Source organism: Neoarius graeffei, chromosome 16 (genome assembly GCF_027579695.1).
Source record: "Neoarius graeffei isolate fNeoGra1 chromosome 16, fNeoGra1.pri, whole genome shotgun sequence".
Taxonomy (NCBI): Eukaryota; Metazoa; Chordata; class Actinopteri; order Siluriformes; family Ariidae; genus Neoarius; species Neoarius graeffei.
Window position 1 is genome coordinate 11452355 of NC_083584.1, and position 19585 is coordinate 11471939.

The 19585-nt window shown below is 46.3% G+C and overlaps 1 protein-coding gene across 2 annotated transcripts in view; it reads left to right on the top strand.

Moving 5' to 3' along the window:
- The window catches only part of LOC132900412 (potassium channel subfamily T member 2), a 349331-nt gene that overhangs the window by 160960 nt on the left and 168786 nt on the right, over nucleotides 1-19585 (top strand). For both annotated transcript variants that reach the window (XM_060942489.1, XM_060942490.1), the window contains exons 7-8: nucleotides 2131-2205; nucleotides 18576-18659. In XM_060942489.1, coding sequence (XP_060798472.1) covers nucleotides 2131-2205; nucleotides 18576-18659 — 159 coding nt within the window. The remainder of the gene's footprint in view (nucleotides 1-2130; nucleotides 2206-18575; nucleotides 18660-19585) is intronic.

Below are 19585 nucleotides of genomic sequence, written 5' to 3' on the forward strand. Positions count from 1 at the left end.
CATCGAGGGCAGACACAGACAGTGGGACTTCAAGAGGTGCAGTCGGAATATTGATGCTTTGGGCGAAGTGAATATCCATAAAGTTCCCAGCCGCCCCTGAGTCTATCAAAGCTTGACAAGAGTGGACAGACTCACCCCAGGAGATGGAGACCGGGATGTAGATTCCTTGGCCAGGGAGTCCGGGAGAGAGGGTAGGCCCCGTCACAACCCTCCCTCGGCTGGACGGGGCGGTCCTTTTCCCAAGAGTTCGGGACATGATGCTCGGAAGTGACCAGGCTTGCCACAGTAGATGCAGCACTTGTCCCTCCTTCTGCGCTCCCTCTCAGATGCGGAGAGGCGAGTACGACCCACTTGCATGGGTTCTGGACAGTCACTGAAGGAGGTAGACGGTCTCCAGGTAGAGGTAGGGAGGCTGGGGGGGCTCAAGGCTTGGTGGCGTTCTCTCATCCTGTTGTCCAGACGAATAGCATGTGAGATGAGGGTTTCGAGGTCACTTGGGCATCCAATAGAGGCCAGACCGTCCTTGATGGGGTCAGACAGACCATGGTGGAAGGCTGACACCAGGGCAGTCTCGTTCCATCCACTTACTGCTGCGAGTGTTCGGAACGAGATGGCGTAATCTGCGACGCTTCCTCCTTGCCGGATGGACATGAGCTTTCGGGCTGCGTCGGTACTGATGTCTGCCTGATCGAAGACCCGAAGCATCTCTTCAGAAAACAGCTGGAAATCAAAGCACTCAGGTCCCTGTCTTTGCCAGATAGCAGTAGCCCAGGCTCGCGCCTTACCAGCTAATAAGGTGATCACAAAGGCAATCTTGCGGCGATCCGTAGTGTAGGTGGTAGGCTGAAGCTCAAAGGTGAGTTGACACTGGGTAAGGAACTCTCGGCACTCACTGTGCTTGCCGTCATACCTCTGTGGTGCAGGAAGGCTGGGTTCGCGAGGTGAAGAAGGCAGCATTGCAGGAGGCACTGGAGCAGGAGTGGGAGCTGGATCAGGAGCAGGAACTGGATCAGGAGCAGGAGATGCAGGCAGAGATGTCAGCTGTGCCAGGGTTTTCCCAATTTGCTGAAGCAGTTCCTCGTGGCGAGCGAGGGCCTCACGTTGGCTGGTGAGCGTACGTCCATGAGCGTCCATGGTCGCTCCGAAGCGTGTCAAAGCTGCCATAATTCCCTGAAGGTTGGCCGGGTAGACAGTTGAAGCAGCCTCTGCTGAGTCGGTCATGACGGAGTCTTTCTGTTAGGGTTTTGCTGGGATTCGAACCTGGTTCGTTGGTGTGATAATCCAGCAAACCCCCACTAGGCCACCAGGGGGATGACTCAAATGCAGAGGCGTGAGGCGGAAGTAGAAAAAGAATCAAAAGGTTTATTTAAACTATATACACTATATACAGGGCAAAACAAAAGACAAAAAAAAAACCAAAGAGTATAATCCAAAAGAAAAGCAAAGTGCAAAAATTCAAAAGCTAAGAAGATCAAAAAACACAGTACAAAGGAAACTGGAGATAAACATAACAGCACAAAGACTCCGTGACAAGAGGACTGAACTCAGGGGTATAAATAGACAAACTAATTAAGGACACAGGTGAAGATAATTAGGCAATTAACACAAACACAAGACACAGGAACAGTGGCGGCCTCTAGAGGCCAAAATAAACACGACATGAAAAGGAAATAACAGCGGCCTCTAGAGGCCAAAACAGTCCTAGTCCTAACAACATTATAGTTACTTTAATTTAAAAAAAAAAAAGAACACATTCTCATGCAAAATTTGAGCAAAGACAAGTGGATGGAGGTTGATGCTGGTGGCTAGATTTTATTTGACTGAATATGAATCTCACTTTAACCTTTGTATGATTGACCTTTCATAGAACTGAGCCGTGTGAACAGTTCATTTACAAGCGCGAAACGATTTCAGCATAGTTCTGACTGCATTTAAGTTCAGTTAAAAGTTTAATTAAAACATGACATTTTACAGTATTTATATTTTACATGCCAAAATATGAGTACATTTAAACGTGCACAGTTTTTTCCTTTCTAACTTTTTTTAATAGAGGTACGATTTTTTTTTTCAACCCCAATGTGTCATTTTCAGCACACACACTCCCTCTGACCCTTCACTTTTCATTTCCAGGGCAACGTCTGGGAGCAAGTGTTGCGCGTCCCGTTCATCCTGGAGATGATCAGCGCCGTCCCTTTCGTCATCACTGTGAGTCTTATACACTCACTGTCCACTTTAATAGGAACTTGTTGTTGATTCTAAGATCCTTGGTCTTGGCTGCAGGAGTGGAACCCAGTGTGCTCTTCTGTTTTCTGTTGCGTGCTGAGATGCTTTTCTGCTCACCACAGTTGTAAAGAGCGATTATATGAGTTACTATATCCTTCCTGGCAAAAAAGCCCGAACCACCTCAAATCTGTCCATTTTCCTCTGACCTCTCTTATCAACAAGGTGTTTGTTTTTTCCCACCCACAGAACTGTTGCTCTCTCACTCACTCAATGTTTTTTGTTTTTCGCACCATTCTGTGTATAGAGACTGTGTGTATGTGGAAACCCCAAGAGATCAGCAGTTTCTGAAATACTCAAACCAGTCCGTCTCAGACCAACACCCATGCCATGGAGAAAGAAAGTCACACAAAAATTATCACAAATTTCCCAATTCGGCGGCACGGTGGTGTAGTGGTTAGCACTGTCGCCTCACAGCAAGAAGGTCTGGGTTCAAGCCCCGTGGCCGGTGAGGGCCTTTCTGTGCGGAGTTTGCATGTTCTCTCCGTGTCCGCGTGGGTTTCCTCCGGGTGCTCCGGTTTCCCCCACAGTCCAAAGACATGCAGGTTAGGTTAACTGGTGACTCTAAATTGACTGTAGGTGTGAATGTGAGTGTGAATGGTTGTCTGTGTCTATGTGTCAGCCCTGTGATGACCTGGCGACTTGTCCAGGGTGTACCCCGCCTTTCGCCCGTAGTCAGCTGGGATAGGCTCCAGCTTGCCTGCGACCCTGTAGAACAGGATAAAGCGGCTAGAGATAATGAGATGAGATGAGAAATTTCCCAATTCTGATGTTTGAACATTAACTGAATCCCAGATTGGCTGATTAGAGAACTGCAGAAAACAGCAGGTGAGTGCAGGGGCGTCAGAAGCATTTTTAATGTGGGGGGGACATACTGGTGGGGGGTCTGGGGGTCCTCCGCCAGAAAATTGTTAATTAATTAGATGCCATTTCCTGCATTCTGGTGTATTTTTAACAGGTTGTTAAACACCTAATTTTACCTACAAAAGTCACTTAATTCAATGACTATTTTAGAGACTAAACAATAAGTCCTCATTCAACTAGTCCATATATTCATCAGCCTGTTTTTAATTAAACCCACTGCTGTGCCTAAGATCATGAGATGACTGTGACACAATTTATCACCAACAATAGCTTTATGGGTGCATTTTACTTTTTATTTTGTGTTTCTTTTTTTATTTAGTTTTAGATGTAACACAACATGCCACTGTGCCAAGCAAGAGTGACACCCAACTGTCTGTTTAAAAATAAGAATATTCATAATTTCACACAATAAACAGGCATGACATGGCATCATGCAAACTTCATAACACAAAATCACACTGTGTCAAGCAACGGTGACACACAAAAAATAACTTCACACAATATATCTGTGACGAATCTCAGTCATCCAGGTACATAGTAATCTGTGGTTGGTTGAAGAGAGCAACTGGACTTGCTTGAAGATTCTTGAAGACGTTTCGCCTCTCATCCTAAAGGCATCCTCAGTTCTGTCTGACTAATAGGGAGTATCCAGTATTTATCCTCTCATGGATCATCATAGAATCCGAATCAGAATGCTGATGGCTGCATTGTAGGTGGCTGATAAAAGATGTCTTAGACACCCACCTCTGTTCAATGATGGTCGTTCCAGGTTGACAAAAATGAACGATCCTCTCTGGCCAAGATGTCTGCCAGTTTTCTGGAAGTCCTCTCATACTCCCGCACCAGTCGAAGGGATCTCATCCCAAAGTGCGTAGAAACATATCTGTGACGAATCTCAGTCATCCAGGTACATAGTAATCTGTGGTTGGTTGAAGAGAGCAACTGGACTTGCTTGAAGATTCTTGAAAACGTTTCGCCTCTCATCCTAAAGGCTTCCTCAGTTCTGTCTGACTAATAGGGAGTATCCAGTATTTATCCTCTCATGGATCATCATAGAATCCGAATCAGAATGCTGATGGCTGCATTGTAGGTGGCTGATAAAAGATGTCATAGACACCCACCTCTGTTCAATCATGGTCGTTCCAGGTTGACAAAAATGAACGATCCTCTCTGGCCAAGATGTCTGCCAGTTTTCACACAATGAACAGGTGCAATTTTGTTCACCACCAACAGTGACTTTAGTGGGTGCGTTTTACTTTTTTTCCAATTTAGTGATACTCATAACAAAAATGACATGGCATCATGCAGTCTTCATCACACAAAATCACACTGTGTCAAGCAACGACACGTAAAAGAGAACTTCACACAATGAACAGGTGCAGTTTTGTCAACCTACATGCAATGGTGGTACTACAGTAACATTTACAGATTAGTATAACAAACAGATTTATAGATATAACTCCTTCTTACATTGGTGCCACCACAATTTCTACCACTTCATAACTTTTATCCCCCTTTCCTTCACAGTCCACCTGGAATAACATCCAGCATAATGGAATACCCCATTAGGCTAAGCTTATTCCATTGTTTAATTGAACATTAACGTGGCCTGGGGTTCATTTTGAGGGCATATAACAAAAGAATAAGGTTTTAGCAAAAGCTAGACATTGTGAGGTGGTGATGGGGCTGACGTCACCTCCTCCACTTTCTAGCAGCCTGCACCTTGCACCAACATTTCTCTGCTTGCACTGAGATTCACTTCACTTGCACGCAGGTAACGCCCGGAAAACCCGGAGTGGATTTTCAGTAGTATGTGTATTCTCTTATCGATCAAGTGGAATGGATTCTTTCACGAAGGAATAGAAACGGCGCTGGGTGAACTAATATTTTATGTTAAATGTGGGGGGTCCAAACAAAGAATTATGAAATGTGAAGGGGACATGTCCCCGCCACATTCAGTGGTGGTGACGCCCATGGGTGAGTGGATGGGTGTTCCTGATAAAGTGGCTGGTGAGTGTACAACCGGAATAACATCATAGAGAGATCACGAATTACAGAAAAAGCCAACATAAAGTGTGTTCGTAAGATTTCAGGCCACCATGATCCATCAGAACAGCTTCACTGTGCCTTGGCATCATTTCTCCAAGTCTCTTCTGAAAGCTTTTCCCTCGTGTAGTATAGAAAACACTGGGTTGTAATGAGTGTGAAGGATGGATTATATGATTGACATCATTTTCCTCCTCATCAGACCATTCAGTGAGCCATTACAAGCTGTGAATGTTCTTAATCAAAGATATTTGGATCCGATGTTCAGTATATTAATATAAATAGATGCTGTAATGCTGCCAATATACACTGTTGTGAGTTGCCAATTTATCAGGTTCAACTACCATGTAGGTCACTTCTAAGTAATTAATTACTGACTGTACAGTGTCTTGCAAAAGTATTCATCCCCCTTGGTGTTTGTCCTGTTTTGTCGCATTACAAGCTGGAATTAAAATGGATTTTTGGAGGGTTAGCACCATTTGATTTACAAAAGATGCCTACCACTTTAAAGGTGCAAATTGTTTGTTTTTTTAAATTGTGACACAAACAATAAGACGAAAAAAAATCTGGAGTGTACATAAGTATTCACTCCCCAAAGTCAATACTTTGTACAGCCGCCTTTTGCTGCAATTACAGCTGAAAGTCTCTTGGGGTATGTCTCTATTAGCTTAGCACATCGAGCCACTGGGATTTTTGCCCATTCCTCAAGGCAAAACTGCTCCAACTCCTTCAAGTTAGATGGGTTGTGTTGGTGTACAGCAATCGTCAAGTTATGCCACAGATTCTCAATTGGATTGAGGTCTGGGCTTTGACTAGGCCATTCCAAGACATTTAAAGGTTTCCCTTTAAACCACTCCAATGTAGCTTTAGCAGTATGTTTAGGGTCATTGTTCTGCTGGAATGTGAACCTTCGTCCCAGTCTCAAACCTCTGGCTGACTCAACCAGGTTTTCCTCCAGAATTGCCGTGTATTTAGTGCCATCCATCTTTCCTTCAGTCCTGACCAGCTTTCCTGTCTCTGCAGATGAAAAGATTAGATTAGATTAGATAAAACTTTATTGATCCCTTTGGGAGGGTTCCCTCAGGGAAATTAAGATTCCAGCAGCATCATTACAGATAAACAGAGAAAAGAAATAGAGAAAAACTTCTAGATAAATTAAAATAAATTAAGTATTTACATATACAAATATAAAAGAATAAGATATGGGGAAGAGAGGAAGGGGGGGAGAGGGGGAAGGGGGGAGAAGTGGGGTTAGGGTAAGTGTGTGTGGGGGGGGCAGGAAAGATATTTTCTTTATATTGCACATTATATTGCACATTGTCCAGTATTGTTTATTGTTAGGCTAGGCTACTGCTCCTTCCCATCCTCTGTCCTCCTGTTACCCCTCCCCCCCCCCCCCAGAGAGGAGTCTGATGGCGTGAGGGACAAAGGAGTTTTTGAGTCTGTTCGTCCTGCACTTGGGAAGGAGCATTCTGTCACTGAACAGGCTCCTCTGGTTGCTGATGACGGTGTGCAGAGGGTGACTGGCATCGTCCATGATGTTCAAAAGTTTGTCCATAGACCTCTTCACTGCTACCGTCACCAGAGAGTCCAGCTTCATGCTAACCACAGAGCCGGCCCGCCTGATCAGTTTGTCCAGCCTGGATGTGTCCTCCTTGGATGTGCTGCCCCCCAGCACACCACAGTGTAAAACAGGACACTGGCGACCACAGACTGAAAGAACATCCACAGGAGTTTCCTGCAGATGTTAAAGGACCGCAGCCTCCTCAAGAAGTATAGCCTGCTCTGTCCCTTCCTGTATAAGTGATTGGTGTTGCGAGTCCAGTCCAGCTTGCTGTCCAGCCACAGCCCGAGGTACTTGTAGGAATCCACAGCCTCCACCTCGACTCCCTCGAGCAGAACTGGTCGTGACCTTGGTCTGGACCTCCAAAAGTCAATGACCAGCTCCTTGGTCTTCGAGGTGTTGAGCTGCAGATGGTTCCTGTTGCACCACACAGCAAAGTCCCTCACCAGGCTCCTGTACTCTCCTCTCTGTCGTCACTGATACACTCAACGATGGCTGTGTCATCGGCAAACTTCTGAATGTGACACAGCTCCGAGTTGTAACAGAAGTCCGCGGTGTACAGGCTGAAGAGAAGAGGGGCCAGCACCGTGCCCTGGGGTGCTCCGGTGCTGCTAGTTACAGTGTCAGATGTGATGTCCTTCAGCCTGACATACTGCGGCCTGTCAGTGACGTTAGCTGGAGATCCAGGTGGCCAGGCAGGGGTCCACTCGCATTCTGTTCAGTTTGTCCTGAAGCAGTAGGGGCTGGATGGTGTTGAAGGCACTCGAGAAGTCCAAGAAGAGGATCCTCACTGTGCCATTTCCCTTATCCAGATGCGAGTGGGCTTGGTGTAGCAGGTAGAGGATGGTGTCTTCCACACCAAAACCTGCCCGGTACGCAAACTGCAGACAGTCCTGGGCACGTTGTACCTGGGGTCTGAGGAGGCTGAGGAAGAGCCGCTCCAACGTCTTCATCAGATGTGAAGTGAGTGCCACCGGTCGGAAGTCGTTCAGCTCGCTGGGCCAATTCTTTTTGGGAACTGGAATGATACATGATGTCTTCCAGAGGGTTGGCACTCTCCCCAGCTGCAGGCTGAGGTTGAAGATGCATTGGAGTGGTTCATCCACTTCAGCAGCGCAGGTCTTCAGTTGTCATGGACACACTTTGTCCGGGCCTGCTGCTTTCCTGGGGTGAAGCTTCCTCAGTTGACCTCTGACCTGGTCTGCAGTAACGCATAGAGGAGTCTGTGTTGAGGTGGGGGAGGAGGGGGCTGCTGTGATGACTGGGGGGAGGTGTGTTGAGGGAAGAAGGAGAGATGGCTGCAGTGAGGGAGAGGGTGGGAGGGACGTGGGCTGGTTGAACCGATTGAAGAAGTCATTCAACTTGTTCGCCCTCTCCACTGTCCCGTCAACGACTCTGGTCTTTGTATTGTGGCCTGTGATGGTTTTCACACCTTCCCAGAACTCCCTTATGCTGTTCTCCTTCAGCTTCTGCTCCACCTTTCTCCTGTAGCTGTCCTTGGCTTCCCTCAGACAGTGTTTTCACCTCCTGCTGTGCTGCTTTCATCGCCTCCCTATCCCTGCTCCTGAAGGCAGCCTTCTTCCTGTTGAGGACAGCTTTGACTTCCTATGTTACCCATGGCTTGTTATTAGGGTAACACCATACAGTCTTAGCGGGGGAGACCACATCTGCACAGAAGTTGAGGTAATCTGTCCGACAATGTGTCAGCCCCTCTATGTCCTCACAGTGTGGGCTAAGCAGCACATCCCAGTCCGTGATGTCATAGCAGTCTCTGAGGGCATCTTCCATTTCAGGGGACCACCTCCTGATGGAGCTAGTTGTTGCAGGCTGCCTTTGAACCAGGGGGGTGTACTTCGGCTGTAGAAGAACCAGGTTATGGTCAGACTTCCCTAGTGGGGGGAAGGGTGTGACTCTGTATGCATCCCTCACATTTAACATACAGCAAGTCAATTGTCCTGTTGTTCCTTGTTGAACAATCCACAGCCTGGTAAAAAGCAGCCAAAGTAGAGTCCAAAGTAGCGTGATTAAAGTCCCAAGAAATGATCATAAATGCCTCAGGGTGCTGTGTCTGCAGCCTTGCTGTGACAGAGTGAATCCTCTCACATGCAGCGGCTGTGTCTGCCCTCGGAGGGATGTAAACACAGATGGTGATCACGTGATTGAACTCCCTCGGCAGATAATATGGCCGCAGGCTAACAGCTAGCAGCTCCAAGTCTGGGCAACATAAAACCGTCTTTACGGAGATGTGTCCCGGGTTACACCAGCGGTTGTTAACATAAATGATGAGTCCCCCACCTTTGCTTTTCCCGCATGTGTTAGTGTCTCTGTCGGCTGTCACAGCAGTGAATCCCCGCAGGTCCACGTTAGCATCTGGTACAAGGTGTGTTAGCCATGTCTCCGTAAAGATAAATAAGCTGCTCTCCCGGTAAATCCGCTGGTTGTTCAGAGCGGAAAGCTTGTCGACTTTATTCGGCAGCGAGTTCACATTCCCCATGATAATGGAGGGAATGGATGGTTTGTAGCACCGCCGGTTGTCCGCTAGCCTAGCCTTTAGCTTAGCTCCAGCTTTGCAGCCCCTGGGTTTCCTCCTCAGCTCCGCCAGGATGGGGTGTCGTATCCCAGCTTGTCCCATTGTTTTCAGGGCCAGCAGCTCCTCTCTTGAATAACTGAGAAAACTGGCTCCTGGTTGTGTGTTAAAGTTAAATATATCCATGTTATATAGTAAAACGCACTATGTCTTCGTAAGAAGAGTAAAAAGGTGGAAAAAGAGGCTTAAAGAGCTAAAAACTACAGAGCTACTGGAGAGGCAGCCATCTCATACACCACCCAAACACAAATCCCCACAGCATGATGCTGCCACCACCATGTTTCACTGTAGGAATGGTGTTCTCAGGGTGTTGGGTTTGTGCCATACATGGCCTTTCCCATGATGGCCCAAAAGATCAATTTTAGTCTCATTTGACCAGAGAATCTTCTTCCATGTGTTTGGGGAGTCTGCCACATGCTGTTGGGCAAACTCCAAACATGTTCTTATTTTTTTTTTCTTGAAGCAACGCCTTTTTTCTGGCCACTCTTCCATAAAGCCCTGCTCTGTGGCGTGTATGGCTTAAAGTGGTCCTATGATCAGATACTCCCATCTCTGCTGTGGATCTTTGCAGCTCCTTCAGTGTTATCTTTGGAGTCTTTGTTGTATCTCTGATTAATGCCCTCCTTGCTCGGTCTGTGAGTTTTGGTGGGTGGCCTTCTCTTGTCAGGTTTGTAGTGGTGCCATATTCTTTCCATTTTGCTATAATGGATTTAATGGTGCTTTGTGGGATATTCAAAGTTTGGGATATTTTTTATAACCCGATCCTGATCTATACTTCTCCACAACTTTGTCTCTGACCTGTTTGGAGGCTCCTTGGTTTTCATGTTGCTTGCTTAGTAGTGTTGCAGAGTCAGGGTCATTCCAGAACAGGTTGATTTATACAGACATCATATGACAGATCATGTGACACTTTGAATGCACACAGGTGGATCTTAATCAACTACTTATGTGACTTGTGAAGTGAATTGGTTGGACCAGCTCTTATTTAGGGGTTTCATACGAAAGGGGGTGAATACTTATGCACACTCCTGATTTCTGTTTTTTCATCTTAATTATTGTTTGTGTCACAATAAAACAACAATTTGCACCTTTCAAGTGGTTGGCATGTTGTCATTAGATTTAGGTGTTCAAAAGAGAACAAGCCTGTCTTGACGTTAAGATTAAAAACACAGCGCAGAGGAAAAGTCAACGTTACAGCTTTATTTCTGACGCTGGAGACTCCTTGCAGAAAATATAAACTTTTTTGGGGGGGAGGGGGGATTTTAAGCCTTTATTCGCCACATGTACATTAGAGCACAGTGAAATTCTTTCTCTGCATTTAAGCCATCTGGGGATATGAGCACCAGGGTTGGGTACCTTGCTCAAGGGCACTTCAGCCATGGATGTAGAGGGAGGGCAAAGTGCTGTTCATTTTTTTTTTTTTTTTGCAGGTGTGTGCAATTATTTTTTTTCACCATGTCAACGATCCTTTTTTTATGATTACATAACACCATCTTCTCTTTAAAATACATTTATTATCTGGTCATATGGAGCATCTGCTGTATAAATCACTGTGTAAAGTTTTAACCACAGAAGAATAATGTATTAAAATGAGCATGTGGCAGCGGGGGCGTGGTCAAGCGTCAGTCTGTGACCGGAGGGCGGAGTCAGGGAAGGTAAGTGGCAGAATCACTGCACCTGATGTGAGTTAACGTGTGTTTGTGTGTCTTCCCCAGTGACCGCACCCTATATAAGGAGAGAGAGAGCAGAGGAGGGAGCTCTTTCCCCAACCAGATGACCTGTGTGTGTGTGCGTGTGTGGCTGGGAGAGTTTAAAAAGCACTGAAAAGCGCCAATAAAGAGGTTTTTTGAACTCCGTTCTGGCCTGCCGTCCTTCTGTGCTCCACCCACCCGTCTGAATTTCTACAGTGGTGCCAAAACCTGGGATCAGAGCACAGAGAAGAACAGCCCCATGGAGTCCTCCCCCTTCATGGACCTGGTCCACGCCCTTGCCATGGCCCAGCAGAGCCAGCACCAGGCGCTAGTCGCCCTCCAGAAGGAGCAGGAGCAAAGGTTCAAGGCCCTGGTGCTGGCTCAGCAGGAAGACCGTCAGGCGTTCCGGCACCTCCTCACGTCGGCGGGGTCCACCACCTCCACCGCTGCGGGCCCTCCCCACCTCACCCTAACGAAGATGGGCCCGCACGATGACCCCGAGGCCTTCCTCGTGCTCTTTGAACAAGCAGCAGAGGCCTCGGGCTGGCCGGTGGAACAGTGCACGGCGCGCCTCCTCCCCCTGCTAATGGGTGAGGCGCAGCTGGCTGTGCGACAGCTCCCCACCGACAGGCGGCTGGTCTACGCAGACAGGCTGAGGGCTGACAACTGCGACACCGAGGGAATCATCGATCTGGTGGTACTGGAACAGTTCATCTCCCGACTACCCGAAGGGACCGCAGAGTGGGTCCAGTGCCATCGCCCGGTGTCACTGGATCAGGCCATCGAGCTGGTGGAGGACCATTTGGTGGCTGTTCCGATGGCAGGACAGCAGATCTCCTCTTCTCCCCTTCTGTGTCTTGTCCTCGCCCCGTTCCCCCACCGCGGAGGTGGGGGCCGGTTCCACCTCAGCCGGCCCACCGCACCCGCGGTGCCCTCTCGTTTCCCACTTCCTTGTCTGTCTCTTCCCCCCCCTCAGGTGAGTGAGCCCCAGAGTGCCGGTGCAGAGAGAAAGCCCGGGCTGGTTTCCTGGCACTGCGGGGAGCCGGGGCACCTCCAGCAGCAGTGCTCGGCAATGGAGGTGGGCGCGGTGGTCCAGATCCCCAAAGCGCCAGGAGCCGCCCTCGATCGGGCCGGAGCGTATCGCATACCGGTGAGTGTCCAAGGGGATATGTATCAGGGTTTGGTGGACTCTGGCTGTAATCAGACCTCAATCCACCAAAGCCTGGTGCAAGACGAGGCATTGGGGGGAGCACAATTGGTGAAGGTGTTGTGTGTGCACGGGGATGTTCACAACTACCCTTTAGTGTTGGTCCACATTCTTTTTCGAGGGGAAAAATTTAGTGTAAAGGCAGCGATTAATCCTTGCCTTACCCACTCGATAATTTTGGGGACAGTTTGGCCGGGATTTCGGGAATTAATGATTCATTTAGTTAAGAGTGGGTCCTGCCGTAGTTCAGCTGGGGGAGGTCCCGGTGTGGCATTGGCAGGAGCAGCTGTCACAGAGCTGTCTACGTCATCACTGCATCAGAGCGAGGAGCCGCAGGCTCCTCCTCCTTCTCTCGGGGAATCCCTCGTGGATTTCCTGTTAGAACAGTCGCGGGACGAGACTCTGCGGCATGCATTTGACCAAGTGAGAGTAATCGATGGTCAAACGCTCCAGCCAAACGCCGTCCCGTCCTTCCCCTATTTCTCCATTATGAAGGATAGGTTATACAGAGTGACGCAGGATACTCAGACTAAGGAGCGAATCACACAACTTTTGATTCCAAAGAGCCGCCGGGAATTGGTATTCCAGGCGGCTCACTTTAATCCCATGGCTGGACACTTGGGGCAGGATAAGACACTAGCCCGAATAATGGCCCGGTTCTATTGGCCAGGGATTTGTGACGATGTCCGTAGGTGGTGTACAGCATGCCGCGAATGCCAGTTAGTAAATCCAGCGGCCATTCCAAAAGCGCCTTTGCTCTCTCTACCATTAATCGAGACCCCGTTCGAAAGAATTGGGATGGATCTCATCGGGCCATTAGCTCGGTCAACATGAGGGTATCGCTTTATTTTAGTTCTGGTGGACCATGCAAAGCGAGGCCCGGAAGCAGTGCCTCTTCACAATATCTCAGCACGCAGTATTGCGGAAGCGCTCTTCCGCGTCATCTCCCGAGTCAGAATCCCCAAAGAGATTCTGACTGATCAAGGCACCTCATTTATGTCACGCACACTGAGCGAACTGTATGGGTTATTGGGAATTAAGCCGATCCGCACCAGCGTTTATCACCCACAAACGGACGATTTAGTCGAACGGTTCAATCGCACACTCAAGAATATAATTAAAAAGTTTGTTCACGAGGACGCACGCAATTGGAATAAATGGCTCGAACCCCTGCTATTCGCAGTGCGAGAGGTCCCACAAGTCTCCATGGGGTTCTCCTGTTTGAATTATTATATGGGCGTAAGCCGCGTGGCATCCTAGATGTACTGCGGGAAAATTGGGAGGAGGGACCTTCCCCGAGCAAAAATGAAATTCAATACGTTATTGACCTGCGCGCAAAACTCCACACACTCACACACCTAACCCAGGAGAATTTGCAGCAGGCCCAAGAACGGCAAACCCGCCTGTATGACAGGGGTATGCGCCTTAGGGAGTTCGCACCGGGAGATAAAGTACTCATACTGTTGCCCACGTCGAGTGCCAAATTGGTCGCCAAGTGGACCCTTTGAGGTCACACGGCGAGTCGGGGCCATTGACTATGAGGTGAGGCAAACAGACAGGGGTGGGGCGCTACAGATTTACCACCTCAATCTGCTCAAACTCTGGAACGAGGAGGTCTCCGTGGTGTTGGTGGCGTTGGTTCTGGAGAAGGCGGAGCTGGGACCAGAGGTCCAAAAAGGGACTTTGACATCGCTTACCTCTCCGGTCCCCTGTGGAGACCACCTCTCCCTGACCCAACTCACGGAGGTTGCCCAGTTGCAGACCGAATTTTCAGACGTGTTCTCGCCCCTGCCCGGCCGCACCCGCCTCATAGAACACCACATTGAGACGCCCCCGGGGGTGGTAGTGCGCAGCCGCCCTTACAGGCTACCCGAACACAAGAAAAAAGTGGTTCTGGAAGAACTCGAGGCCATGCTCGAAATGGGCATCGTCAAGGAGTCCCACAGTGACTGGAGCAGCCCGGTGGTCTTGGTTCCCAAGGCCGACAGGTCAGTCCGGTTCTGTGTGGACTATAGAAAAGTCAACGCGGTGTCTAAATTTGATGCATACCCAATGCCTCGTATTGACGAGTTGCTGGATCGACTAGGCATGGCTCGCTTTTATTCGACACTGGATTTAACAAAGGGATATTGGCAGATCCCTTTGACTCCACTATCCCGAGAAAAAATGGCCTTTTCCACACCATTTGGCTTACACCAATTTGTCACACTTCCTTTTGGGTTGTTTGGGGCGCCCGCTACATTCCAGCGGCTTATGGATAGGGTCCTCCACCCCCACGCCACCTATGCGGCCGCATACTTAGATGATATTATAATCTATAGTAATGGCTGGCCGCAGCATCAACAACACCTGAGGGCCACCCTTGGGTCGCCGAGGCGAGCGGGTCTCACGGCCAACCCGAAGAAGTGTGCGATTGGACGGGTGGAAGTACAGTATCTGGGCTTCCACTTGGGCAATGGGCAGGTGCGTCCCCAAATTAATAAGACAGCAGCGATTGCGGCCTGCCCAAGACCAAAAAGGGGGTGAGGCAGTTCCTGGGGCTGGCTGGCTACTATTGTAGGTTCATACCTAATTATTGGGATGTCACCAGCCCGCTGACTGATCTCACTAAAAAGGGGGCACCAGATCCGGTCCAGTGGATGGAGCAATGCCAGCGGGCTTTCTCTTGGGTGAAGGCTACACTGTGTGGGGGGCCACTGTTACACTCCCTGACTTTTCTCTCCCCTTTATGTTGCAGACAGACGCGTCGGACAGAGGACTGGGGGCTGTTCTGTTCCAGGAGGTGGAGGGGGAGGATCGCCCTGTGCTGTACATCAGCAGAAAGCTGTCGATACGTGAGGGGCGCTACAGCACAATAGAAAAAGAGTGCTTAGTCATCAAGTGGGCAGTCCTCACCCTCCGCTACTACCTGCTGGGACGCCCTTTCACCCTCTGTTCGGACCACGCACCCCTCCAGTGGCTCCACCGCATGAAGGATGCCAATGTGCGGATCACCCGTTGGTATCTGGCACTCCAGCCCTTTAACTTCAAGGTGATCCACAGGCCAGGGGCGCAGATGGTTGTGGCGGACTTCCTCTCCCGTCGGGGGGGAGTTGGCTGCAGGCAGGACGGCTGCCCAGCCTGAGTCAGGCGGTGGGGGTATGTGGCAGCAGGGGCGTGGTCAAGCGTCAGTCTGTGACCAGAGGGCGGAGTCAGGGAAGGTAAGTGGCAGAATCACTGCACCTGATGTGAGTTAACGTGTGTTTGTGTGTCTTCCCCAGTGACTGCGCTCTATATAAGGAGAGAGAGAGTGCAGAGGAGGGAGCTCTCTCCCCAACCAGACAACCTGTGTGTGTGCGTGCGTGTGTGTGGCTGGGAGAGTTTAAAAAGCACTGAAAAGCGCCAATAAAGAGGTTTTTTGAACTCCGTTCTGGCCTGCCGTCCTTCTGTGCTCCACCCACCCATCCGAATTTCTACAGCGCACATTAACATAAACCTGTGATTTGTCACTACATTACTGTCAGAGCTGCTGTTCTAGAAAATTAATCAACACTAATATCTTATTTATTTGGTTTTGGCATGGTAATGAGCTCATGCTATTTTTTTTTCTCTTGCCTTCTTAGTTTGTTCACATCATTACAGAATGATGAGCTGTAGTTGTTTGTTTGTTTGTTTGTTTGTTTGTTTGTTTGTTTGTTTAATAAGATCTCAACTTAATTATGTTATTTTGGGGAAAAAGTTTCATTCGCTTGAAATCTCAGGATATTGAGATTTGAGATCTGGAGAAAACAAATTTTCTCCAAATTTCTCTCTCTCATATATATATATATATATATATATATATATATATATATATATATATATATATATATACACACACTTAACCAAGCATTATTAGAACAATATTAAGAATTGGATTTGTGTTCATATTCATATGAGACTAGACTTAAACTTTTTGTTTCTCCAAAGTAAAAGATGGATGTAAATCATGTGATGTTTTGAGGTTGGTTTGTGGTCCTTAGTCCATGGGCTCATCCAAAGATTTATCTCCTCATGAAATATTGTGTGTGAGAATATCCTTGTCCTCACAACCTGGTTGCCTCGGTCAGGAGGTTATGATTTGGCAGTTTAGAGAGCTTTCAACTAGATCCATCAAATCAACACAGTCATGGAAAAGTCTGTGGTCTGAATTGAAGATGCACAAAAACAAAACAGCTTGAAAAGTAAACTGATTTGAAAAAGTTCTCATTAGGAGACAGGGGACTTGACCAAATAATCACTGTGGCAGTGCAAATAATTTCAAAAGGTGTCTTACGGGGGGAAAATGTACTACTGAGGCCCTTATTTGTTAAATAATGTTATATTTAACAGTTATTCTACAAAATAGAGTCGTACACGAGCTGATAGCTGATGAGGCGTGTAGCACCGAGTTGTCTATAATCCATGTACGACGAGATTGAGCGGAATAACTGTTTTATTTGATCCACATTCACTGGATTTTGAGAAACAGAGCATTTTTATTTTTATTTTTTGCAAGTTATCTCAATAAAAACTTTATACAAAACGTCCGACAAAATAATTTCCACTTAGAATGTAAACAAACTGGCGAAATGACAGGAGCAATTTGTGAAAAATGCACTGCAAAAAATTTAAAACTGAATTTGAGGAGAAAATTACTTAATATTAGTTAAATTGTCTTGCTGCATGGACAGATATTTTTACTTGACAAGACCTCTTAGAATAAGTTGGTTGCAATTTAGAACTAGGTTTAATAATCTCAGAATTGGTGTCTTGTATTCTTTATAATAGGAAATGCTAGATCCTTTCAACTATTTTCAAGATATTTTCACTTGCTAAGATACCATTTTTTGCAGTGTGCGACAATTCTTGAAAAATAAAATTAAAAAAGATGCGTTCTTACCATCAAATACTTTTATTCCATATTTTGTTGCTTTTTTGTGTACTTTTGCCGTTTTGTTTTCGAGTAGACTTTTTATTTCGTCCTCGGGTGGTTCAGCAACATGCTCCGCCATTTTGTTTTTCTCTACTCACGGTATATGAGCTGATATCTGAGTAGTAGTGTAGCCAATCAGAGTGCACGATTGCTCATATCCTGTGAATGTGGACAGAATAATCACCGATTATTCACTGAGCCTGAAGCAGATAATTGTTTTAGTATAAATACACAGCTGATTATTTTAAAAAATAGTATTAAAAATGATTTATTTCAAACTTCAAAAGCAGCATGTAAATGTAATAAAGGAGCAGCACAGACTTGTCACTTATCTACACCGAGTCACATAAAATACTTTGCTTTGAAATTGATAAAATAAGTCACAATTAATTCCACATTTACCTTTGAATAGTTTTAGACCAAACTTCAGAGCATCTTTAGTGCTTTGAGGAACAACATTTTCTTTCATCATTTGTAATTCTTCCTCACTTACGGTGGCCAAGCGATCGGCCTCCATTTATTTTGCCGAGTCGCTCGAGGTGATTATTGAGAATTATGATACATACAGGACCCTTTTTTGATGGAATAAAAACATGTTCTATTCCCTTCTATTGGGTTTCATTCATTTGGTTTGATAGCATGCAATATTGTTAGCATTTCGCTTATCTTGCATGTATTACATCACTCTACCCAATAGAGAATGAACGTTAAATATGGTTTACGATATTGCATTGTTGTCAAGCCAACATGACATTACATGTCAGAGCTGATGCGAATATCCGATGAGTGTTTTCTCCTGTGCATGTACAGAAGGATTTTTTTGTTCGCCGGGAAAGAGAAAGACACATTGAATACCTGAAAGGCTAACAAAACTTCATTAGATATTCTTCACACACATTTACAAGAGAAAAACAAACCAACGGACAAGGAAAAACTGGTAAAGAGTGTGTGGATGTAAAAAAATAAATAATAATAATAATATCGGCTGGATTTTTTTTCATGGTCTATCAGATATATTCCATTCAGCAACTCGTTTTTGACTAGCTGAATGGAATATATCTGATAGACCACAAAAAAAGCCAGCCAATATTTAAATAGTCTGAATTTCTCAACCGATCAGCTCGTGCGATTTCCAATAATCACCTCCGTATTTATATGAAATTATAGTAGTTTGTCGTTCATTTTATGCTTCTTGAAGGGGGCCAATAGTTATGCATTTGACCATGTATGCAAGGTATATCTGATAAAATGGTGACTATTATGATTATAGAAATGTATATGCAAATCTACTGTATCCTGCAATGTTTATTACATGAAAATATCAATGTTCAATTAGAGCACAAGACTATTATGTGGATATTTTTAAGCTCCGAAATTAAATTCCTCTCTGTATCTCCTGCCAGGTGATTTTACCGTCACTCCGAAACCTGTTCATCCCGGTCTTTCTGAACTGCTGGCTGGCCAAACACGCCCTGGAAAACATGATCGTAAGCAAAGCAATGAAATATATATAATGTATGTCATTCCTTTTTTACCGTAATCATCCTCTTCCCATCTGTTTCTGTGTCTGCCAGTAAAATTGACATACAGCATGATGCTAATTACAATTAGGCGCTCAAACCGAAACTGCAGCATTCTGGCTACTGGATTTCATCTTTTTTTTTTTTTTAAATTGCACCTGATTGCAGCACTTCTTGTTTTCTGTAACCTGTAGAAGTCCTGTGATTGAAGGGCAGCTACATAAAGATCTGGACTGAAATAAAAGAGCACACTTTGATAATCCTGTTAATGAGGACTCCGGAGACGCTGACAGTCTTAATGATATCAGTTTGAAGCTCTGATCATGAATTAAGGAAGGAATAAAACACAACACAGGATGCTGTTACAGGAAAATGATCAGTGGCACCATAGTGTGATCCATTATCCACCTGGTAATTGTTTTCTTCCTTTTATACCACAGCAGTTTGTTAACAATTGCAATGATCATGAAGTGAGTAAAAGAAAAATGCAGCACCGAGGACAAGTTACAGCTCCGTCTCTAGCTGTTTCACAGCTCTGACACTGGAGACTCCTTCCAGACACCTTAAACATCTCCTGACAGAAGACTTTACCGTGTCTGTAGTAATTATACATTTTCCTTGCGTCCGCCATACCATCCCTTGTGAAACAGCTGTTACTACAGAAACAAGAAGACCATCAATGGCGGTGTAGCTCACTCCGGCCCCGTCAAGTCCAGAAGGAACAATCTAAAGTGGGACAATAAATGTTGCAAGCTATATATAGAAGTGATATCCACCCTAGGAAAGAATCCAAAACGGCGAGGAACTGACCGAGAAGAAGCAATTTTTGTTGAACTGCTTATTAAGGCTTAATTAGTCCATAACTTCATCAATAATTGCAATTAAGCAAATCT